The following is a 14,682-nucleotide window of genomic DNA, read 5'->3' on the forward strand; positions in this document are numbered from 1 at the left end:
CTTTCTGTAAAGAACCCTGATTACCCTATGGAATTGCCAGGGTGTACTCTCACAATCAATTTAAGAACATCATGAGGTTAAGACTGAAATATTTAAAATAATTCTATTACTCACATTCCATAGATACTGTTTAAAGTTGTTCATGTGCCTATACCTCCTCACGCTTCTAGTTAAAAGATCTGTTATGGGAATCTCTCAACAACTGGAATTAATCTTATGTAAGTATCACCTCAAGAATAAACATCAGTGTGACCACTAAAGTCTATTGAAAATTCATTATTTAACTACTAACTTCCCAAAACTGAAGCACCTCAAAAATACTCTGGTTATTACTCATCAACAATAAGCAAAACAGATCCCTCAGAAAGGAGCAGTCTACTTATTACAGACACACTATATCAACGGAGGATTGTATGGAAGTATTAGGTATACAAACTCTCTTACAAGAGAGTTTTACATGGAGTACCAGTTGTTGCAGCAACTAAGTTTCTTCATCTACTACTTGCATATACTACTGTGCTCTTCTACAAGATAGCAGGACCTCTTCTGCAGGAGATGTGCAGTATCAGTCAAGGATAGAGTTTGGCTAGTGGTATCAAAGCGAGACGCCATACAGATATTGGCTAGACCAAAGATCACAGAGGCATTGTTTTCTTCAGAGACAGTTTGGATTTCCTCTTGCAACATCCTGAGTTCAGTATCCTGGCAAGAAGGGTTATAACCTCAAACTGATATTGTTGGGGCAATAGAGCTCCAGTGCGAGTGATGCGCTGCTGAAAACCGAAAGAAGATATCCAAGGATATATATTTCTCTGCCCAACCTATCCCAGAGCACAACGGGCTCAGTACATGATGCAAGTCAAGCGCCTTGATACTACAGCAGCCCAAGAAACAGAACTGAAAACATGAGTCTGGAGTATTAGAGTTTGTGTCTCTCCTTCCAAAGACACCCACAAATGCTAAAAGCTGCGCTTCCAAATATTCTCAGACAATAGCTTAATAACATGTTTTAGTGATGAGCTGACAGCATAATCTATTACAGATATCCATTGTGTTTTCAACAATTTTGAGGGATGTTATTTCCGTTACTGGATTATAGCAATGAATGCATACTAGAGGAGGCACCAGCTGAATATCAAGCCCAGGTCCAAGCTCCACTTCAGAAATTAATCTCAAGTAAAACTAGTTCAAGCTGTGCGGCTCAAGTCTAGGGGGAGCCAAAGAAAGAGCAGTGGCAAAGCAATCTTCTCTCTTTGTAATGTGACTCTGTGGAAGTAGGATGAATCTGTCATTTTAACATCTGACATTTCAAAGCTTACTATCAAGCACAATGGTCAACAGATACTATTAGAATCTTCCTTTAAGAAAATTAATCTTTTTGCCTTTTGATGGAGGAGTATCAATATTATCTGATAATTTAATAGATTAAAACTGATTTTAAAAGGTAACAGAGTTCTCTACGGAAAGATAGTTTAAAAGTACAGTTACCAAACGCTACTACAGCAATTTCCTCACCCCACATCACCCCAAAAAGTAATATGTAAGAAGGGAGACTCCATTTTTCATTTCTTTGTACTAGGAAAACATATACAGTTACACAGTGGTCACTGCTACTTGTTCTCAGAGTTCAGTCCTGTGCTCATGGATCATACATGCCTATCTAAAGCAGGTTTCAAAATGACACAGTCAAAGAAGATTATGCAACTCTTAACTAGTTGCTATATAGAGCTATTATGACTTTCTAGCTTTGCAGAGCTCAAAAAAAAGGGAGAAAAAACAGTACAGCTATAGAAAGAAATAAAAAGAAAAGAGAAGAGAAGGACAAGTTTTCCTTTGACAAACATAAAAGCCCTGTAACAGAAAGATGAGGTTGAGGCAACAGAAGCAGTGCAACAGTAAACTGCAATATGACATTCTGGAAATGTCCAGTTAGCTCACTGCCAGGATCACATTTATTCTCTTTTTGTTCCTGTTGAGAGAGCTTGAAAAGACTTTTTTTTTTATCTATAGCTCGAAACCTTTTAGACCATGCCATGTTTTGCATTAAACCTGGAACACTGAACTTACAAAATGTGGCACTCACTTCTGCTCTGTACACAGTGCATTTCAATATTACTCTCTCATTCAACTGCCAGATGGTCATGAATAAATATAACACAATTTGAGTTCCTAACAAATAACACTCTTTAAAACATGGAGATATAAAACCATACATAACATTTAAAACTTAGCAGTAAGAAGTCATCTATGCAGTGGTGCAATATCCAATTCATATGGTTCCCAAAACAAGCACCTAACTGCCCATGTCCTATATAAAGAAAAAAAAAAAGTTACCTTTATATACTTGTTGATGGACAAGCTTATTAAATCAGATATGAGATTTCCACAGTGTGTTTCAAATAAACTGATACTGGTTAAATTCTCTCCGGTTAGATTTATGAAATTGTTAGCATATACAACTTGTCCTAAAACACAAAAGAAAATTAGACCTATTTAACCCTGGGTTTGCTGTAGGAACACCAGAAGGACAGGATTTTTTTTTTTTTTTCTATTTTATATATCTTAGAATTGGTTTGTTGAGCTGTAAGTAATTTGAATGAATAAACTCATTTGGGAAAGTTCATCTATTCAAAGATCAAGCTAGTCCCTTCATTATTACACCGAAGTCCGGTATTATCCTGGTTGACAGTAGAATAGTTTGGCACTTCACAGCCTTCTATTGGCACAGTTTTTGCAGTGGAATAAAGATTTATTTATCTGCAAGCTCCTCTGTCACATGCCAGTGCGCATGTTCTGAAATCATGACATGTTTTGCAGATACACAAGTTGATGACAAACAATTCTGGAGAGGTCTAACACTTTCCTTTGGATGTGTTGATGTAAAAAGTTGGCATGATCATATTCCAGCTTGAGCATTTGTAGACATTAACATAGATAAAATGGTAAAGTTAAGAGGCTGTAAGATCTTATGCCAAAAGCTTTCTAACAGTACAACTCCCTTAACATCGGTGGAACAGAAGATATGTAAAATAAGCCTGTATTTTATTCTTGGAAATGAAGGGTGAAGACCTGAACCCACTATCTTGCCACTGGTCTCAGCAGTGTGAACTTTTCACTCAGCATACTTTACAGAACGAGATGAGAACCTAAGAAATTCTACAAGGCACATAAGAATACAAATGCAAATAAACTACTGTCTTGACGAGTAAATATTGTTGTTAAAATGCACGAGCTTTCTCTTACGAAAATGGATTACTGCATTATTACTCAGAACTTTATCTAGAAATAAATATAGAATTCTGAACAATACATTGCCTCCAACAGTTTTCCCATCCTTTTTCCAAAAGGCCCTCAAAAGGAAAACAGGTTATCTCACAATGGATCATAAAATAAACTTAGAATTATAGAACAAACAGCCAACCCAGGCATTATCCAGTAACACAGACATGCAGAAACAGGGAAGATGCATTAATTCAAGCAAGGCTGCGTTGTGACAGGACTCAAAGCAGGTGAAAGCTAATTCAAGACTTTAGATTGAATACCAGCCACCCAAGTTAAACATAGAATGTGTTCTTTCTAAACCTCAATGTTATTCCAGCTGTTCCAATTCCTATATGGAACTTACACTGATAATTTATAATAACAGGCGAGGTGGTGGTTTAGTTGTAGCGACACAATGATTATAGAAGAAAATACATTTCTTGTGATTTATTTTGCTAGCATGGACATGAACAAGAGATATAATTCTCACAAAGCAAATAAAGTTCTCTTCTCCTTCTGTATTTTAACAATTCTTCTTCAGTAAACTGAACTACTTTGAAGTTGGGTTCTATAGTTGCATTCTATGACCTTTTTTATCTAGCTTCTATGAACAGCTTACTCTTATCAATCTACATTTTGCCCTTAAAAAAAAAAAAAAGTATGCCTTGCTCTTTTCTTGCTGTACTTATCTACTTTTACAGGCTCCTCTAACTGAAGCTTCTTATTTTGCCCAGTACTGTCTTCGTGTTGGATATGGTTAACAATGCAAATTGTCTGTTCTGAGATTCTTTGTTCTGGTCCATCCTTGGACACTTCATACGTTGTTTTAATCAAATAGCTGTTTATTGTTATGCATTCTGGTACTCTGCAAATGCATTTTTATTTGTGATGTAAAAGAGTGTATTGTTATTAAATAATTTCGTATGTTATAAGCATCAGTTAAGAACAAACTTCATGATCTTGGTTGAGTTTTGATAGAACAAATTCCCAATATTGTTTCATTTGATTTGAGCTGCATGAACATTCACAAAGAACCTGCCTTCACCATATTTTAGTTCACCCCATTAAATATAGCTATGCTAAAAACTACCAAAAGTAGTAAATAATTCTGGATAAATTGAGAAACCTAAGTAAATCATATGTACAAGAATAAGTTGAAGAAGAAAACCTGCACTTACTCATCATTTTTTCACTGAGTACATGAAGAACTTCCAAGACTAGCCAATTAATATCCAAGTGGAGGTGTAGTAAATGCCATGATGGGGGAAATATCTGTGATAAGAAATACACATATTTATTTATTTTTAAGATTTCTTTAGTGAATTCTAGATACTGTACTAAGAAAAGTGAAGATGGGTATACATTTTGCCTGCAGTGAACATTATGGAAATTTATGCTCAAATACATTGTAACATATAAACATGCCATTCAGTTAAAGAGTAAAAAAAAATTAAAAAAAAGCAAAAGGAAAACAAACAAAAAAATCTTCATGACAATTAATTCTGTCTGTAGAGGATGTTTGCAAAGTCTTTAATCTGATCTAAACTACAATTTAAACACAATGTCTTGATTCAGACTTGATATTTTACAACACCCTTAGTTATCCTTTCCCTTCCAGGATAGTATTAGGTAGCATACAAACTGCTAAAGTGAAGTGTGTTCTTAAAGTAATTCCAAAATTTCAATATTCTCTTCCTTAAAGTTTACTTGAAATTACTGTTTCTTACATTAGTTCAACAGTGACCCTACTGACAAGCAAAACAAACAATCTTCTAGAAGATTTGAAAGTATTAGTTGTTATATGTATACACAAATCTTAATGGTGTATACTTCACTACTGTTTGATGTCGCAGTGCCTACTTCCATGTCTCCACTCTTCTTCTTTCTATGCATGATCTTTTCCTATTTCAAGTTAGATTTCAGAATGTATTTTTTAAAAAGTGCCCCTCCTACTGGGAAGCTCAGAAGTTTTAACCACTAGTAAGGACAAACATCGCGGAATTTTATTTCACACAATACACTAATTCAAGCCTACCTATCTATTTGTAATTGGTATTATCATTTGCATAATACAGGAAGAATTCTAAAAACTATAAAACATAAATAGATAAATAAAACCAACAAAAAACCCAGAGCTCATTAGCTGTGTTTGCCAAATATGGGATGGCACTAAATTAATAAAGGGAAAAAAAGGCCACAAAATACAAAGTGTAACTGCAGTTTCAGCCGGAAGAAAAAAAAATAAATTCTTACTTAGTCAAAATTTATTAAATTGAATATGTAACATTACACACACAAAAAAATAAAATTACAAAAAAAAAAAAAAGACATCAACCTTTGCCTGTTGTTGTACAGTAAATGCTGCCAGGACACTACTAGGGAGTTCACAAAGGTGACCAATGTGCATGGTCAAAGCATGAAGCTCTTCCACCAACACTGATGGTAACTGTGCTTCTAGTTCTTCATACGGATGGAGCGTTCCATCATTTTCCACTTTAGGGGGTTCCACATACCTGAACATACATACACAGACACACAATCAGAAAATGGGTAAGAGGCAGCTACACGAAGCTAAGTATGTAAATTAGTAAATTGTGTGCAAATCTCACCTGAAAATGAAAACTTTCACATAATTCAAAAACTCAACACATTGATGCCTGATGCTCTCTGCTTCGGAGTGCAAGTTTGCAGCTTGACCTGAAGTAAAAGAGATCAATAGCTTAAAGCAAATGTGCCCACACTGTGACTTATATAACATAGGCACTCTCCACAGTAATTAAACCAGACCACTGGAAAGCCACCCTCTTTTATGATGACAACTTGGGGGGTGGCTGGTGGCAAACACCCACTTCTAAATGTCATCTTGCTAGAGGGATCCATTCCTTGTCTTCTCAGGCACATATCCAGATACAGAGGGAAAAGAAGGCATTCAATCCCTCAGGAAAAGTGGCAAAGGCAAGCAATCAGTGCTAGAAGAAATCATTCAGCCCTACTGCCCTGCGCCCTGTCTGCTTCCAAGACACCTTCAGAAAAGACGTGTTAAACAGTGTCTCAGCATCCTTTTCTCTTGGGGGACTTAAGCAGGTGGACTTATTTGGCAACACACTTTGTAACTTCTCTTCCTAGGAAGCATCACATCGTTGCACACTCCCTTAAGATGTGTAACACTAAGAGCCATTCATCCACAATCCTGTAGGCTGCCTTTCACTTGCAGCTCTGTATCCTTCCAGCCAGTTACTGTAGCTATGTGCCTCCTTTCCTTTGCTCTCTGAAGCTGTTGTTCTCACAGTGTTACCCTCCTGAGCTTCCAGGTACAAGCTCAAACACCATCGTTACAGCAGAGATTCACTGGAAGCCTTTGCCACTGGTGTGAGAATCACTCCTTATTTATTCCCACATCTTTCCTTGTAGCTTTCAGCTGATGTTAGAGAAAGATGAAACCTGGTGCATAATAAAGTAGATACAGTCATTTAAATACCCAATAACTACTGCCCAGTAAGATATATACCCAAATGCTTAGCAACCAGTCAGCCTGCAACACTTGTATCTGATTAAGCACATGCCAGCCTTGTTAAGAGCACCATAAATGGGAACAGCAAATAAGAAGTTTTATCAGGCCCCAAAGAGTGTATATCGCACTAGAGGAGATGCATGGCAAAAACTGTCACCTACTGTGCTGGACTGCATGTTCAGGGAAAGGCTGATGAGCCTTTGCTCCTCTCCCCAGCCGACCACGCGGGAGTCTTCCCTTTCCTTTTCTTGCTCTCTCTACCCTTTGCTTCCCCCTTATCTCCTCCAGTTAACCTTGAAGTTCATATATACCACTTGTTACCGACCCTACAAATACAGTTTTGTGCATATAAGTCTATCTCAACATCTTTGGAGTAACAACACTCAGTGAGTGAAGCAAATCAACTGGTACAAGGACCACAATATTCCAGTGTACATCCTACCCCCACCACATAAGAAGCCATAGGATCTACCATGGTAATGAACCATAGGTTTAGAGGCTCAAATCACTCTGTTCTAAAGGAATTACAGAAATTACTGCTGCTTTGTAGCAATAACAAATATTTTATCCTAAGCTCTTCTGTTTAAGTAAAATTTTATATTACAGTATTTCACTAAAAAGTCTTCTGCATACTGTCATAAATCATTGAGCAATTAAATAAGTGGAACAATACAGGAATAATAAGGTATCAAGAACAGATCAAGCATTTAAAAAAAAAGATAAAACAGAGCATTAGAAAAAATTTTTATATGGCTTCCACATCACACAGTTCTCAGTACCAAGTCTCCAAAGCACATTAAGACTGATAGGAAATGAAATGAAATGTACGATATTGATATTAGTATAAACATAGCAAACACATAACACAGTATACATATAACAAAGATATTTACTGAGATAAAACTCTAAAGTGGAGTTTTAAACAGTGGCAATAGCATATTTATCTAAGACATCAATAATACCCAACAGCACACTGCCTGATCATTTTAAATATGTTAATCCTCACAACACTCCTCTACTACTAGCCTGCTTGTATCAAGGAAAAACTGAATCACAGATGTACCACTGACTTGCTCTAAGTCACAAAGAAAGTCTGGTTAAAGCACAAAATTCAAGTTTATTTTTCTATCTTATTTGGCAAGAGGAAGAACAGTATATAGAGAAGAGAACCAAGCAGATGCTTAAATTTCAGGGAAAAATAACTGCAGAACAGTTTATTGGTGTCCAGCTACCATATAAAATTGCAAATGGAATTTAAAGTACGGCTATTTCCACTTATGTATTAAATGTCAGCAAAATTAGACTTTCAAGATACAATCAACGAAAAAACATGAAAGAAGCTTTACAATAAATTCATACCAACTATTTAAGTGACAGAGTATGACAATATTGAACCAAAATAATAATGTGTAAAAATATCCACTTGTACTCTTAGAAAACTAGCAATTTATCTGTAATGAGAAGATACTACAGACAGGTTGTTTCCGAGTAATTACTGAACTTCTCAACTTGCTAACTAATTCAGCCTTCAAACTTACAATAAGCCCAAGGCTGCAATAATCCTTCAGAAACATACTGCTTCTCATGCCTTAGTATTTAATTGAAACAAAGCATTTTGTAGTGATCTCATTTTATCGATCCTGCTGCAAAGACAAATTAAGTTTGTAAATAACTCTAAACTTAGCAAATATAACTAACTTGTTTAAACGTAAGCCAAGAGAACACTGAAAAGAGTCCCAACCCACTATCTTTGTAACTTAAATAATTATTGGGAGTTTTGATGCAACTTTCTATTTTTAATTAAACAAGTTAACAGTTTTGACAAATTCTACCTTAGGGGTGACATCTTCACTCAAGTCAAATTAATGTGAAATTTCCCATTACAGTCAGGATTGCCCTGTGCACCTACTATACAGGCAGACCTGGTTCCAAACTCACTCACAACATTTCGACTATTTTCATATGATCTTACATCATTTGGTTGACTGTATTTGGAATATGTATATGGAATACTGCATCCAGTTCTGGAGCCCTCAACATAAGAAGGACATGGACCAGTTGGAGAGGGTCCAGAGGAGGGCCACAAAGATGATAAGAGGGCTGGAGCACCTCTGCTATGAGGACAGGCTGAGAGAGTTGGGGCTGTTCAGCCTGGAGAAGAGGAAGCTCTGGGGAGACCTTATAGTGGCCTTCCAGTACCTAAAGGGGGGGCCTACAGGAAAGATGGGGAAAAACTCTTCAGTAGGGCCTATCGTGACAGGACTAGGGGCAATGGTTTTAAAACAGAGGGAAGTAGATTTAGGTTAGATATTAGGAAGAAATTTTTTACACTGAGGGTAGTAGAACACCTGAACAGGCTGCCCAGAGAGGTGGTGGATGCCCCATCCCTGGAAACATTCAAGGCCAGGTTGGATGAGGCTCTCCGCAACCTCATCTGGTCGGAGATGTCCCTGCTCCTTGCAGGGGGTTGGACTAGACGACCTTCGAAGGTCCCTCCGAACCCAAACTATTCTATGATTCTATTAGTACCCTTACTGGAGGTTTATGCTGGTTATAGTATTCTGCAGCACACTCCATGAGCCCTTGGTCAAGAATCAAAGCACAAGTGTGATCTGTGATAATATACTTCTACAATTAAAAGGCAGTCCGATACCTATCCCAATGTCAAATTAAATGTGTTAAACTTACCAAAATCAGATGAACCCATTTGTACCAGGTCTTCCAGTTTGTATATCTGTTGCCTAATTAAAGGAATACAAAAGTTTATGATATTTATATAGATAAAAGTTGTTTAATTACATTTTAGTAAGATCTAAATAGAACACAGCGAGGAGAGAGGTGTTTCTTGCTTTGTATTTCTGAAAAAGCTTCAGAAATGTAACTTAGGAAAGAGTATTAGTGGAAGGCAACATACACATCCAAGTGTGAAGGGATGACAATAGATAGAATTTTTGCTTTTTTTTAAAACATTAAACACAGTACCAACAAGTATAAAATTAGCTAAGTATCAGGGGAGGAAAAACACAACCGCACACACGAAAACCCCAAAAGCCATTCCCTGTAAGTTATCTTCCCACAAATGTAACTCAACTTCCTATCTGACCAAAGAATAAACCTGCAAGTTAACCCTCATGACATACACTCAGTATACTCTAATTCACTTGTGAATGAGCACTAGTAAATTCTGTCAGCAGCTTTTACTGCTTCCTGCTTAGGGTGGTCTGCTGCACAAAAGATAAACAGCAACAAATATAGTAGAGTAAAAGGAGAAAGTTTCTTTAGACAAGTTAAAACTCAGTTCAGTTCTGGAGGGAAGAGAGAGTGCATTTTTAAAGAAGCTGTAACTGCCACTGCAAATGAAAATTAGAAAAAGCTATAACACAGGTAAATACTCAGCCATATTCTGCAACAACTGTTATTTTCAAGTTGTCTTCAAGTATAGTCTCCACAGAGACTATATTGTGGCACTATAATGTGGTACTAAACTAAATACATGAAAAGTGCAACTGTGTGAGACAGACTTTTGAAAGAAAATGCATAAATTGAGGAAGGAGCTCTCTGTCTCATTTCTTACAGTCAAAGCAGCAACTACTGAAGGATTAAAAAACAAGATACTTGGATCCAATCTAGATTAAATATCTTATGAAAAAAAATTTGAAAACTAGGAAGTGCCCACAATGATCCAAAAACCCAGGCGGTAACCTGCATATTAAAGGGCTGGCACACATTAAAACTATCTGCCTTAGCTCTTCCTTCCTTGGATAAAATCACGTCAGCTACCCAAGATTACTTTCAGCCATTTAGGTGGGTTGTGGGGTTTTTTTTGTTTGTTTTGAAATCAAAGCTGACTTTCTGCATGAATTTTTCAAGTATTTCAACCATGTTAAAGTGAAAGAAGTCTAAAGCAGGAGGAGTTCATCAAAGAGGGCTGTTGAGGCTGAAGGTTGGAGTGAGAGAGTGTCAGAAAGGAGCCACATAGGAGGAGGAAAAAGAAAAATTAAAAAAAAAAATAAAAAGCACAAAGTGGGCATGAGAAGCATAACAAAGATATCATCAGTTAAATAAGTCATTTTAATTTAAATTAGCATTTGTGCTTCAAAGATTGATCATCATGGTTGTCAATCATTAAATCATTTGATTTGCAAATAAGTATTCTGACAGATAAACTGGTACTTCTGTTTATTAATGAAAGATATATCTCTGTACCCACTTAAATAGTTACATAGCTCTTACTTTGACTCACACACCTTCAATCACATTAAAAAAAGGTAAGAATTCTATTTATTGTGCAATTATTGTTTTTAACTTGCAGTTCTGCTGTATAACATTATTATTTATTAAATACTTAAAAATATTGAATAACTGTCTTTAATATTTACAGATACATGAAAAATACTAGGTTTCTGTAAACATTTAAACGGGTATTATTTGTACTTCATCAATTGAACTATTTACAGCCACTTTGTGGTCAAGAATAACTTGTACTCAACACATATGATTTCTACAATGAAGAAAAGGAGTTTTCCTACTTTCAGTTGTCAATTGGTCTGTAAATGAAAGTGTTCCATTTTATGACTGAACAAATGAACTGAAAGAGAGAATATCTTTGCAGAGGGACTTGTCACACCAAAAGACAGCTTAGCAACCAAACTCTCACAACCAAGAGTTAGCTGAAATCCATTATTCCTACCAGTTCAGTAGGTTTTAAAACATGTATAGCTTAAATAACTTAAAAACCACAGTAAAATATTATGCCTTATGTTTCTCTCTATTACAATTACAGAGCAATTCATATTATTCAACAGATCAAATATATTGCTGTCTCACTGCCCAGTGATTTTGTGTTAATAAACAGATCAGACTAAATGCTGAAAGGGATGCAGTGTTTCTTTTAACTAAGTTATTCTCCTATCTCTTTCATTTAAAAGTTGTTTGTTTTTTTTTTTAAATCACAGTGAAGTCAAAGCTTGCATCAAACAAGCAGTGCTAAATAACACTAGTTTTAATATACCTCCTATCATCTATGCCATCATGTTTCAATAAGCCAGACTCTATTAATGATGTTTCACATCATGCCCTTGGTCATACCCTAAAGGGATGGAAGAATCCACTACAATCAAAGGAACGATGGAATATATCACATATATTCATGGAATCATACAAAAGCTCCTCTCCCATCCACTCTCTGTATGTGCTGTACATCCTGAGGATTATCAGTAGCAAAGAGGATTATTGGTGATCTGTGTGTTTGCATTGACCAGATTAAACATCTACATTGAATTAGCCAAACACTGATTTACTGTATCTGAAGAGATTGCTGAAGCTATCCTAATCCAAACAATTGAAGAAAGTGCCGCATCCAGCATTTACAGTATTTTATTTTTAACCTCCACTTTTCTTTATGCACAAAAAAAAAGGACTTAAAACCTTCAAAAGACAACTTTAATTATACGGGTAGCACAATCTAATTCAAGGAAATCTTACATAGCTTATTCATATACTCTGAAGTTAGAAGCTTCTAAATTAATCACAACACTGTTGTAATAACTATACTTACCAATTTTTATTTGGTGATGGCTAAGATATGAACCACAGTGCTTAGAAACTTACTAATAAATCACATACTATTAAAAATCTGTGACAAAAAATTTACTTCTTCCTACAATTCTGTCTGTGTCTTACCCATCACTTACTGGAGTGTTAGATAAAGACTATGGGCTATGCAATGCATCCAAAAAGATCATGCTCTCTCATGATTTTACTATGAACAACTTGAAAAGTTTGTTACATCATTAAGGCAAGTATAATTACAGAAGTGGATTAATCATAAAATACACTAACATTATCATACCTAAGTAATCCAAAGAGAAGTCCACAAGATTCAACTAATGCCGTTTCAGTAACCCACTGAAAGCCAAATATTTCCACTACATCATCTTCATAGTCGTTTGGAGAAGGATCCAGTCTCAGTAAAACCCTGTAGAACAGAGCCAACAATATTCATACGTTCCCCAGTAATAAACCTATAGAACACAACATCTACAGGTGGCTTATGTACCACTGATACTTTATCAATATATCAGCAACACGTATATTATAGATAGGAAGGAGTAGTGGTGCTCTCAAAAGACAGACTGTTACACCTTTTATAGCAATATAATACACAGTACATAAAATATGACAACTCCTAACTTCAAGAGCATAAAAACATGATGTAGTCACAGGGCACAGTATATTTTAGAAACAAATAAAATTTAACAAGCTACCACCTTGAAGCACCTTCAGCCTTACAAAGGGGCAGAGACATGCTCCACTGTTAGTGTATGTTTGGAATCTCTCTCAATGTATACTACATACCTAATAATTAATATTAGAATATATATTTGCTCCTTTATATACATCTAATAATATTTACACAGAACACATTGATAAAAGCATACTTTTAGGCAGGTGAACTGATGAGAGTCACAAAATGTGACTTCATTATTATAAAACTTAAACTAACATGAGGCCATGACTACCCTTCGCTCTGGCTAAAGAAAAAAAATAAATAAAATCAGAATTACCATTTTACTCAAAGTGGAGAAAATCAGACACTGTATAGATTGTTAAAATATGACTAATATGAAAATATTTCGTTAGTGTGCTTTCAAAAAAAAAAAAAAAAAAATCACAGCAAGCTGTATAACAACAGCAACAAAGTCACCAAAGCAAATTATTCCATAATTTTCCCACTGTCTTCCATAAAATACTTCACTGCAGATGAAGCTGAATTCACTAATATGCAAGAAATATTTCTATTTTTAAAAATAAAAAAATGTACTGGGCAGCCACTTGGTTTTCATATTACACATCAAATTCATATTCTTGAACTATGCACTATTACCAATTCAGTTCTCAGAAGCAAAAAGAGCATCTGCTGAACAATCGGCCCAATCTCCCATAACACCTGCAGTTCACTTGGTAGCTGCCTAAATATTGGTCTGTTTTGAAGCCTTTAGCAATTAAATCCAGTTACTCCTGTTCAAGATAATGAAGACAGAGGAGTCCCTCACATGCATGCTTTTCCAAGAACTTACAATCCAAGTAGACAAGGTGAATAAAAGACTGGAGAACAGTATTATCATCAATGTAGTGATCTGAGAAACCTGTCAACATACAAGCTCCTGATTGAGTTTTCACATGAAACTGTTTCTGTCATGAAAGACTTCTTTGTCAGTGTGGAATCCGCTACTGATATGTTCATGCAGACATAGGCCCTTCTTAGTCCTCTACTTGACATCTATTTGAATGAATGTGCTCTGATCCAACAACAAAAAATAAAGATAAATAAGGTAGGGAACGGGGGAAGTGCAGTAGAACCCCCTCTGGGGTTTTACAGAAAAGGCTGTGGAAATTAAGCTTAAAAAACCCCAAAGTAACAACACAAAATATGAAGCTTGGCAGGAGGACAGACAGAAAGATTATGCTTTTGTAGGAAAAATAGGATCAGCAAATGGTACAGAAAACTAAGCTGGATCACAGACAGTAAAGAATATATTAACTAAGCCAAAGTAACATTTTAGAATCTCACAGAAAATAATTACTTGTTATATACATATGACTTCTAAACCTTAAATCCAGAATGCATGCAAAGGGAGAGCTTTCAGAAAGATGGTCTTAAAGCTACAAAGGACAGTCCCAGCAACGTGGGGAAGCTGGGCAGAGCAGGTTTGTTTCTATCACGTGGAAAAGAGAGAAAGGGCCAGCCTAGAATAGAGCATATGACTGCAAAAAGCAGTGCTGCAGCCTCCTCAGAAATTTTAAGAGGTTTTGGACATTGTTGCCGAACAGGACAGTTTTGAAGTGTCCTAACAGGCCTGTAACAGGTCCTTTACAATATCTTAAAGTAAGTTCACCAAGCTAGGAAC

The 14,682-nt window shown here is 36.0% G+C and overlaps 1 protein-coding gene across 1 annotated transcript in view; it reads right to left on the reverse strand.

The window, feature by feature from the left end:
• MMS22L (MMS22 like, DNA repair protein) overlaps window positions 1-14,682 on the reverse strand; it is a 96,264-nt gene that overhangs the window by 79,544 nt on the left and 2,038 nt on the right. The window contains exons 3-8 of the mRNA XM_086744285.1: window positions 12,624-12,749; window positions 9,461-9,513; window positions 5,871-5,958; window positions 5,597-5,774; window positions 4,440-4,533; window positions 2,335-2,465 (exon numbers count right to left, since the gene is read on the reverse strand). Of these exons, the coding sequence (XP_086600411.1) occupies window positions 2,335-2,465; window positions 4,440-4,533; window positions 5,597-5,774; window positions 5,871-5,958; window positions 9,461-9,513; window positions 12,624-12,749 (670 nt within the window). The remainder of the gene's footprint in view (window positions 1-2,334; window positions 2,466-4,439; window positions 4,534-5,596; window positions 5,775-5,870; window positions 5,959-9,460; window positions 9,514-12,623; window positions 12,750-14,682) is intronic.

The sequence above is a fragment of the Chlamydotis macqueenii genome, chromosome 3 (genome assembly GCF_036417535.1).
Source record: "Chlamydotis macqueenii isolate bChlMac1 chromosome 3, bChlMac1.mat, whole genome shotgun sequence".
Classification (NCBI taxonomy): domain Eukaryota; kingdom Metazoa; phylum Chordata; class Aves; order Otidiformes; family Otididae; genus Chlamydotis; species Chlamydotis macqueenii.